Genomic DNA, 11396 nt, shown 5'->3' on the forward strand with positions numbered 1-11396 from the left:
TATATGGTGTGAGATATGGGTCTTGTTTCATTTTTCTGGAAATCGATTTCCAGTTTTGCCAGCACCATTTGTTGAAGAGACTATCCCCTCCTCATTTAATGTATTTTGGCCCTTTGTCAAAGATCAGCCAACTATATATGGATGGATTTACTTCGGGGTTCTCAATTCTGTTCCATTGATCTATGTATCTTTGGTTGTACCAGTACCAGGCTGTTTTGACCATGGTGGCTATGTAGTAAATTTTGAGATCAGGGAGTAAGAGGTCACCAGCTTGGTTCTTCTTCTTAAGCAGTGCTTTGCTACTAAGAATGAACTTAACTGGAAACCTCTAATGTCTTCCTTTATCCAACATCATTCTTTTCTAAATCAGAAAACACAGATGGAAAGGAGAAAAAAGCTACCAAAAAGAAAACATCCCCCATCAGTATGAAGCTTACAAATAGTGACCCTGTATAGGGTTTCCAAGCCTGTAAATCTTTGCAGACACAGAAAATCTCATCTCTCTCCTATGGAGCAGACAGTAGGCTCATAGGACAGCTTATAAATAAATAACTTTCGAAATAGACAATTGCTAACCCAATTTATAAGCAGTCTTCTTTTACCACAGTCCTCTTACCAGGTGAATAATTTCTCAGCTCATCTTAGAAACCTGACCTAGTTTCTTCCTTTTTATCATGCACTGACCTGCAAGGTTGGTGGTTCAAGCTCACCAACCGCTCCTTGGAAATCCTATACAGAGTCGCTATGAGTCAGAAGTGACTCGATGGCACTTAACAACATCGACAACAACATATCTGTATCATCCTCATTGGCTATTAAATTTATATTGGCCTTTCTCCATCATTTTAGTTTCAACTTTTTTTAAGAGCTGAGGAGTGGCCATAGCTGATGCCCTCAGTCCACAAGTCTTGAATGAAAACGTTCTTTCCTTGGATTCCTCTGCCCACTTCCTCCCTATGTCACACTAAGGTGAGAAAAGAAAGTAAAAAAAATCACTGTCTCTACTTCATTCGTCTCCCTTGCTCTTTGAAATCCAAAATTTCATTCTCTGTCATCCAATTTATCATCATTCGAATATGTGAACACATCTGCTTTCATAAGCTGCCATGGTTATGAATATTCTTTGACATGACCCTTCTGTGTTCAAAACAGGCACTGGAGCATAGCATCCACCTATGTTTAAATAAGTTAACCCTATGACTCACCTCATTTCCACCAACTGCCTTGGTTAAAATCACTGCAGAAGACACAGGGGGAGGCATGCAACCTACTGTCTGCAACCTGGAGAATAAAAGGAAATACAATTACAAATAGTTTTTACTACATACATTTTTAAATAGTAGCTTTAAACAAATTAAAATAGAAGAATACTTATTAGTGCTCATGCCTTGTTGAATTTGTACTAGTCTATGTGAGGCACCGACTCGATGGCACCTATCAACAACAACAATGTGAGGCAAGAATCCTCGTCTGGCATTGTAGTATAAGCACTGGACTGCTCACTACAAGATCAGTGGTTCAAACACACTAGCTGCTCTTAGAAACCCTATATAGGGCTGCTATGAGTTAAAACTGACTCAATGGCACTTAACAACAACAAATGTGAGGCAAGAAGTATGGTGGTTCTGTAGAATAAATGCTGAAGTGCTAACCACAAGGTCAGTGGTTCAAGCCCACTGTCCACTTCATAGGAGAAAGATGAGGCTTTGTGCTCCTGCAAAGATTTACAGCCTTGGAAACCCTATACAGGGTAACCATGAGTCAGAACCAACTCAACGGTTCTTAACTACAACAACATGAGGCGAAGTTGCTTAGAACATGCTACAAATGCATAGGTTCAGTTCTGTCCCATAGGCTTGGATGGTTTTCTTTGTAAAGTTACTTAAACTCTTATACAAGGAGCCCTGGCAACACAGTGGGTTATATGTTGGGCTGCTAACCTCAAGGTTAACAATTCAAATCTACTGGTGTCCCCATGAAAGGAAGATAAGGTTTTCTGCTCCAGTAAAGATTTACAAGCCTTGGAAACCTTTACAAGGTTACTATGAGTCAGAACCTACTCCATAGCACACAACCACCACTACCATGATCTTATACAATTTAGAAACAGTCAAGTTATAGGAAGTGGTGTAATTAAGTCATAACAAAAGTGATTAACTATTGGATTTTGTTGTTAGTCATTACTGAGTCAGCTCCAACTCATGACTACCATACATGTAACAGAACAAAATGCTGCCCAGTCCTTCACCATCTTCATGGTCTACTAATATGTTTGGATCCATTATCGTGGCTAGTAATAATTTTACGTGGTTTAAAAGTTGCATTTTCCTTAAAGAATTACTATGACAACAAAAAAATCAGAAAAAAAAATTTTTGTTTTACCTGAAAATAACTGAAAATTTGATTAAAGTATGTATAATTTTAGGATATTTTCAGGAAAGGCAAAAATCTTCTTCAATTTATTTTGTAGGAACTCTTTCTTTCATTAAAAATATAACTTCTACAAATCCTGATGTCACATTTTTTTCATATAGTCCAGCTCCTCTGATTATTTACTCATCATACAGATCAAATAAGTATGGTAAGAGGCTACAATGCTGACACACACCTTTTCTGTTTTAAACCATTCAGTGTCCCTTTGTTCTTTTCCAACAAGTGTCTTCTGTTCTATGTACTGATTCTTTATAGGCACAATTGTTGGGAATTCCCATTCTTCACAGCATTATCCATAGTTTGTTATGATCCACAGAGCTGAATGTCTTTCATAGTGAATATAGCACAAATAAAGATCTTTCAGGTATTTTCTACTTCAGCCAAGATCCATTTGATGTCAGCAATGATATATCACATTCCACATACTATTATGAACCTGGCTTTAATTTCTGGAAGTTCCCTGCCTATGTACTGATTCAACTATTTTTCAGTTATCTCCAGTGAAGTTTTACTTGCATATGATATTAACGATAATTGTTTAATGATTTCTGCATTCCATTGGGTTACCATTTTCTGGAATGGGCACAAATATAGATCTCTTCCAGTCAGTTGGCCAGGTAACTGTCTTCCAAGTTTCTTGATATAGTCAAGTGACCACACTGCATCAGTTTGCGGAAACATTTCTATTTGTATTCTGTCAATTACTGGAGTCTTGTTTGCTGCCAATGCCTTCAGCGTGGCTTGGACTTCTTTCAGTATCATTGGTTCTAGATCATATGCTATTCTTAAAATGGTTGAACAGACAAATTTTGGTACAATGATTCTGTACATGCTTCCTATCTTCTGTTGATATTTCCTGCAACATTCAATATTTTGCCCACATTGTAAGGGCTGTCAAGTTCTTATGACTGATAGTGACCCTGTATAGGGTTTCCAAGGAGCAGCTGAAGGTTTTGAACCACCGACCTTGCAATTAGCAGTCAAGTGTGTCTCCTACAGTGCCAAACCAGGACTCCATTTTGCCCGTAGAATCCTTCATTATTACAAGCCAAGGCTTGAATTTTTTTCTTCAGTTCTTTCAGCTTGATAAATGCTGAGCATGTTCTTCCCTTTTGGTTTTCTAACTCCAGGTCTTTGCACCTTTTATTATAATATTTGACTTTTCTTATTAAATTGCCCTTTGAAATGTTCAATTCAGCTCTTTTACTTCATTATTTCTTCCATTCCCGTTAGGTTCTTTATGTTCAAGAGCAAGTTTCAAAGTCTCTTCTGACATCCACTTTGGTTTTTTTCTTGCTTGCTTTTTAATGACCTTTTGCATTCTTCACATATGATGTTCTTGATGTCATCCCACACCTCTTCTAGACTTCCATCATTAGTGTAATTTTTAATGTATACAATCTGCTCTTGAGATGGTCTCTAAATATACATAGGATATACACTCAAGGTCATATATAGGACCTCTTGTAAACATGTATAATTTTCTTCAGCTTCAACGTAATTAGCATAGCAGTCAAAGTCTGCCCCTGGCCTTGTTCTGATATTGAGTTTCTCTACTGTCTCTTCCCACAGATGTAGTCAATTTGATTCCTGTGTGTTCCATCTGGTGAGGACCACAAATATTATTGCCATGTATGTTGGTGAAAATCAGGTTGGTCTTGAAAAATTCTTTCATATGATCTACAGCACTGTTTCTAGCTCACCAAGGCCATATTTTCCAACTACCAACCCTTCTTCTTTGTTTCCAATTTTTGCATTCCAGTTGCTAATAATTATCAATGCATCTTCATCATTGGCTATAGTGGTCAGCACATAAATTTGAACAATAGTAGTACTAACTGGCCTTCCTTGCAAGTGACTGGATATTATCCTATCACAGACAACATTGTATTTCAGATAGATCTTGAAATGTTCTTTTTGATGATGAATACTACACCATTCCTCTTTGTCATTCCCAGTATAGTAAACCATATGATTCTCAGATTCAAAATGGCTAATATCATTCCACTTTTGCTCATTAAATCCTAGTATTTCAATCTTCAGGTGTTACATTTAATTTTTGATGACTTCCAATTTTCCTAGGTTCATACTTCAGATATTCCATGTTTCGATAATTGTAAATGTTTGTAGACATTCCTTCTCATTTTGAGTTGTGTCCCATCATCAAATGAAGGCCCCCAAAGCTTTGTTCTACCATGTCACCAAGATCAACTCTTCTCAGAAGAGGCAGCTGTTCCTCACTTTTATTTTGAGTGCTTCCCAACCTGAGGAGTTCATCTTGCAGCACTATATCAGACAATGTTCCACGGCTATTTATAACGTTTTCAGTGGCTAACTGTTTCAGAAGGGGTCCGCCTCTCCACCTTCTTAGTCTGTCCTACTCTGGAAGCTCTGCTGAAACCCGTCTACCCTGCTGGTATCTAACATACCAGAGGTAGAGCTTCCAACATGACAACACACAAGGTACTCTCTTCTGTAGGTTACTAATGCATCATTCTAATTTTATCTCTTTTAAACCATCCCAAACTGATTTTATTTTTTTTAATTTCTCTTGTCTTATTCTCAATCTTGTTTCCAAATCCATAGGAATATTTTTTGAACCAGAAGGTCGGCAATTCAAACCCACAAGCTGCTGCTTGGAGACCCTATACAGGGTCACTATGAGTCAGAACCAGCTCAATGGTACTTAACAACAACAACCAATACATACATATATGTATATTTATATATGTCATAGGATACACACACACACATATATAATCTCCTATGTATCCAACTAGATAGGGCCAGTGGTGGTTAAGTGGTAGAATTCTTGCTTTCCATGTGGGAAACCTAGGCTAAATTCCCTGCCAGTGCATCTCATGCACAACCCCCACCCATTCATAGTGGAGGTTTGCTTATTGTTCTGATGCTGAACAGGTTTCAGCGGAGCTTCCAGAGTAAGACAGATCTAATGATCTATATTCTAAAATCAGCCAATGAAAACTCTATGGATTACAACAATCCAGTCTTCTGTTGTGCTTCTCATGAGTCAGGGGCTAACTCAACCGTAGCTAAGAACAACATCCGACTAAATAGGAAGTTCCATGAAGATAAAAAAATGACTTAGTAGCTTTCTATTCCTTTGTTGTTGTCACGTGTAGTTGAGTCAACGCCAACTTATAGTGATCCTATATAGGGTTTCCAAGGAGCAGCTGGTGGGTTTGAACTGCCAACCTTGTGGTTAGCAGTTCAATGCTTATCCTATAATCCTACACCCTATTCCTTTTGTGCCCTACATATGGCAGATACTTAGTAAATCCCAATATTTAATATGCATCATATATTGTTGCTCTAATAATGTCATCATATTTATGGGGCATTTATGCTTTTTAGTAAAATTCATTATCTCAAATTAAATCTGGTTAAAATACTCTTTATTTCCCCTTCTACTCCTAACCTATTTCTCTCCAGCTAAGCCATCTAGTAGTAAGGAGTCTTGGTAACATAATGGGTTACACATTGGGCTGCTAACTGCAAGATCCGCAGTTCAAATCCACCAGTTGCTCTCTGGGAGAAAGATGAAGCTTGCTGTTCAGTTAAAATTCACAGGCTGTACAACCTACACAGAGTCACTAGGAGTCAGAACTGACACAACGGCACACAGCATTAGCAGAAAGCCATCTAGTGGTTCATACGTAAAACTCAGAAGTCATCCTTGGTTCCTCCCTCTCCTCTACCAGGAGATTCTGAGGACTCTAATTTCAAAATATATTCTACACACATCCATTTCTCTCTACTGTCCCACTCACTGCCACACTAGCCTCCAAACTGCCCTCCAAACTTTCTTACCAGGCCTTCTAGAAATCATTTACAAATACACATCAGAATCAGACCCCACCATAGCTGTTGTGAGTTGTGTCATTCCACCTCATAGTGACCTTATACACAACAGAACGAATCACTGCCTGGTCCTGTGCCATCCTCACAATTGGTGCTATGTTTGAGCCCACTGCTGCTGCCACTATGCCAATCTGTCTCTTCCTCTTTTTCAATGACCCTCCATTTTACCAAGCATGATGTTCTTCTTTAGGGACTGGTTCCTCCTGATAATGTGTCTGAAGTCTGAGGGACAAAGTATAGCCATCCCTGATGTCACCACCATTCTGCCCACCCAGACACTCTCACTATGTACCACCTTCACATCACTTACCTCTGTTGGTTTATTTACTTATGTGGCGATTTTCACCCACATCATCTGAATCTCCCCATGACTCAAAACTGTCACTTTCCCATTCACATTCCCTGTTGTTTCCCTCGCACCTAACTGGTACAAATTAAGAGCTAAATAAATGACACAAATAGGATATACAAATAACTAGAGGAGAAGTGATCTCAACTGATATTCCCAATAGTGTTATAAAGTAGGCAAGAGGAGAAGTGATCTCAATTGATATTCCCAATAGTGTTATAAAGTAGGCAATAAAAGTATGATTATCTCCATTTTATAAACAGGAAGATTGAGGCTCAAACTATTAAATTACTTTCCCAAGGTCAAATAGCAAGTAAGAAACAGAGAATGTTCTCAACACAGAATTCAATTATTTGGGATCTAAATCTAGTGTTTTTGCTAATTGTTCTTTGATGCTAAAATGAGGTTAGTTTTAAGCCCCCCCCCCCAAAAAAAAGGAAAACTCATCAAATCCTTTTAATAAACATGGCAACATTTTTAGTGGAAGAATTGTTGATGTTCAGTGAAGTAGGTTTCGACTCATAGTGACACTGGATAGAGTTTCCGAGGAGCAGCTGATGAATTTGAACTGCCAACATTGAGATTCAAATTGACCTTGCAGTCCAGTGCATTATCCCACAGTGCTACACCAGGAAGAATAGCTATTAATAAAAATCTATTATAAATTATTACATCAAATATAAAACTAGCACAAAAAGTCCTATATATATTCTTTTTTTTTTTTTTCTCCTGTAAGGTTTGAAACATAATATGCCCAGCCATTCCTTGTATACATCTGGTAAGAGGTAGAATGCAAAAGTTAAAATACCCAATTGACAACCTATGTTATACACATGCATATACATCTTATATCCTCTGGTCCCTTCATTCTTCTCCCGACATCACTCTTAAAACTTTCCAAAAAAATTGCCATCCAAGAACCTAGGAACATGAGGGTAAGTTTTTATATTCCATTATAAATTATTTTATGGATCTTTCTGAGGAAACACTATTATTTTAATGGATAATAACAATGTTTTTTAAAAAGTGTTTTTAAGATACCATACATATGCCCCTTTGTATATAGTTACTATAGAAACATTAATATCACTTACGGATGCCCCATTAAAAGTGAACCCCTCAAAAGATTTAAACATACCCTTTCAAAAGCCATTCATTGATGGGTGTGATTGATAAAAGCTGAAGAAAAAGCCATATTGTTGCTGGGAAGAATGCAAGTGTAAAGATCTGAATAAAAAGATGCAGTTTAATATGCATCAAAGCACTGGTCAGCTCCTGGAAAAATAAAGGACACAAAATAACATACATAAGAAAATAATTTTGAATAGAGATTATTCTAAAACAACATCAAATAAATTAGCATTTCAGTTGGACTTACTTCATAGTTTAAAGCTTTATCTGTACACTTAGGATTAAAAGACAGAATGATAAGAGAGAAAAAGTCATTCATGATGATTTGAAAAGTATTTTGATATAAAACTTCTGAAATATTCTAATTTTTTAAAATATACAACATATGTCAATAATTCAGATTTGTTAGATTCTAGATGAGAATTGAGCTAACTGCATTTTTACTAGCATCAGTTTGAGAACTATAAACAACAAGTATGTATGTTTACCAACATTAAGAATCTTGTTTGAAAACTAGTATGACTTATCACATTCTACTTAAATATAACTAATCTCCATTCAGTAAACTAGACAAAGTAAGGCCTCAATTTGATAAGATGTTACTGAATCTACACACAAATCATTTTTAATTGTTTTTCTAATATTTTATAATTCAAAATGGCTTTGTCCCAAAAATTAACTCATAAAATTTCTTTGTAGTTAACAGTTACTGAACACCAGCTGTATGCCAGGCTCTGAGTTTGGCACTTTATGTATTTCATTTAATTCTCCCAACAACATCATTAGGCAGATATCATTATCCCTATTTTACTGATGAGGAAATGAAAACTGAGAGCTACTACAGTTAAGCTCCGAGTCAGATATATACTCTCATATCTATGTTGTTTCTCCACTGTATCGCAGAGTTGCCCAGGAGAGAAGGGAAAAAAAGTGTACATTAAACATAACAATTCAAGTGTATCCTAAAAGTCTTACAGCTATAAAAGGATAATTAGTTAATCTTTTGGGTTCAAATACATACAAACTTTCAAACATCTGCATTTGAATTTCTTTGAGTTATGTGGCTATTCAAATAAAGCAAATTCAGATGGTATTATAAAAAGTATAGCCCTTTAACACATGCAAACAGTCACTGAAGCATATTCAAGATGCCAGAGATTCACTGGGTGTAAAAGTAGCACTGTAATACCACTCTCACACCCCACCTGGCCATTCAAGGAAGAAGTTCAAGAAATCCTTGACTTCATAGGCACTAGCCAAAGTTTATCAATTTAATAAATAATAGGCTTATGTGGACTCATTCATTGCTCACCGCATTTTGAGATGCCTCAGTGGCTCCTGTGTGGTCATAGGCAGGAAGTCCTTGATGATCTTTTGCTGTTGTTGTTGTTAAGTGCCCTCAAGTCGGTTTCAACTTAGAGTGACCCCGTACAGGGTTTCCAAGGAGCAACTGGTGGGTTTGAACCACCAACTTTGCTGTTAGCAGTCTAGTGCTTAACCTACAGCACCACACCAGGACACCTGATGATCTCTAAGGAACTGGAAAACTGGGTTTAATACAGGGCCACTGAGCTACACTAAAGTGCCCTGGTAGCACTGTGGGATAAGTGATGGGCTGCTAACAACAGTTCAAACCCATCAGCTGCTCCACAGGAGAAAGATTTACAACCTCAGAAACCCTATACTAATGAGTTGGGATCTATTCAATGGCAATAAGCTTTGTTGGGGTTTGGGGGTGGTAACATTGAAGGAACTCTGGAGACACAGTAGGTTAGGCATTAGGCCATTAGCTGCGAAGTCTGAGGTTCAAACCCACAAACTGCTCTGCTGTCTGCTCCTACAGATATTTACAGTCTTGGAAACCCTACATGGGGATACTATGAGTCAAAATTGACTCTGTGGCAGTGGGTTTGGGCAACAAAGAAGGGACTCTGGTGGTACAGAGGGTTAAGGATTGAACTGATAAATAAAAGGTTAACAGTTTGAACCCACCAGTCACTCCATGGAGAAAGGTGTGACTTCTGCTCCTATAAAAATCTGAAGGCTCAGAAACCCTATGGAGCATTCATGATTCACTATGAGTCAGAATCAAACTGACAGCAGTGGGTTTGGTGTTTGGGTTTGGGGCAACACTGAGCAGATGAGAAGCCAAACTAGAGTCTTTGATCAGACCTAAAACCTACAAGATAAAGAAAGCCATCCTTAAACGGAATAAGAGATTTTAACGTTCTACACCAATAGCATAGAGAATTCTCTGCAATCTTTAGACTAAATCTCATTTAAATATATTCAGAGGCATCTGATACTCCACACTTCTTACTTTAAAGAATATTGTAATAAAAAGGATAAGCCAGAATGAAGTACCTAAGGCATTTGCATAGATGTCTGGTAGGAATATAAAACAGTATAAGCTTTTTTAAAAAAGGCAATTTGGGAACACGCATCAATCACATTCTGAAAACCAAACTATTTCTTATGTAGGTATTTATACTAAGGATATAAAAAATTGTTATAGACATTTATACATAGATTTTATCATAGCATTATCTATTACAGCAAAATCTGGGAGGGTGTTTTGAGCTATTCAAACTCATTAAAACTGTACTGACAAGAATGTGGGAATATGTGTTCTCTCCTACTTTACTGATAGGAGTATAAATTCACACATTCTGGTGTGGGGCTGTGGATTATTGCGTTAGACTGCAAAGCCAATTGAACTGCAAGGTCAGTGGTTCAAGCTCACCAGCTGCTCCTCAGAAACCCTATCTATACAGGGTCACTATGGGTCGGAACCGACTCGATGGCACTTCACAACACAACAACAACAAATGTAGAGCAATCTGCTGCTGATTACTTCATTCAACAAATTCTGAGCACCTCACATCATTCTAGGTACTTAGAATGTCTACCACAAATTAAACTCCACCTATCAATTGATCTAGCAATTCTAATTCAAGGAATTTATCCTTCAGATGTACACCCAAATATGGCAAATGACTTTATTTTTAGCTTATCCTGTATAGTAGTGTTTGTAATAGCAAAATCTTAGTCTTATAAATTTTCTAAATGCCCATCAATAGAAGACTAGTAAAATAAAAGAAACATTTATACAATGGAATACTAACCAGTCAACAAAAAGAAACAGGAAATTTGTTACATGTTGATATGAAGCAATGAGCTAAAAACTATTAAGTTAAAAAGAAAAGAAAAAAAAAAGTTCAAGTGTCCTAGAGTATTAAATACTACAATTTGGGGAGGGGGTATACATGATTTATAAACAATATCTCTGAAAGAATACACACAAAAACTGTTAGCATCAGTGTCTCCAGAGAAGAGAATTAGAAATCTAGTGGAAGGGTGAAGGAAGGCTTTTCATTTCCTTATACACTTCTCTACCTTTGTTTCTGAATCATGTAAATAAACCATGTGCTCATAAAAGTATGTCAATTTTAAATGTGTATTCATCTAGCTGGAGTCCTCGTATGGCGCTGTGGGTTAATGTGCTGGACTACAAAGTCGGTTTGAACCGGTGGTTAAAGCTCACAAGCCACTCCTCGGAAATCCTATACAGGGTCGCTATGGGTTGAAACTGACTCAACAG

The 11396-nt window shown here is 37.3% G+C and overlaps 1 protein-coding gene across 1 annotated transcript in view; it reads right to left on the reverse strand.

Moving 5' to 3' along the window:
- The window catches only part of SLC10A7 (solute carrier family 10, member 7), a 390178-nt gene that overhangs the window by 356378 nt on the left and 22404 nt on the right, over positions 1–11396 (reverse strand). Inside the window, exons 3-4 of the mRNA XM_006872278.1 lie at positions 7803–7939; positions 1206–1281 (exon numbers count right to left, since the gene is read on the reverse strand). Coding sequence (XP_006872340.1) covers positions 1206–1281; positions 7803–7939 — 213 coding nt within the window. The remainder of the gene's footprint in view (positions 1–1205; positions 1282–7802; positions 7940–11396) is intronic.

This window comes from Chrysochloris asiatica, unplaced genomic scaffold, assembly GCF_000296735.1.
Source record: "Chrysochloris asiatica unplaced genomic scaffold, ChrAsi1.0 scaffold00190, whole genome shotgun sequence".
Classification (NCBI taxonomy): domain Eukaryota; kingdom Metazoa; phylum Chordata; class Mammalia; order Afrosoricida; family Chrysochloridae; genus Chrysochloris; species Chrysochloris asiatica.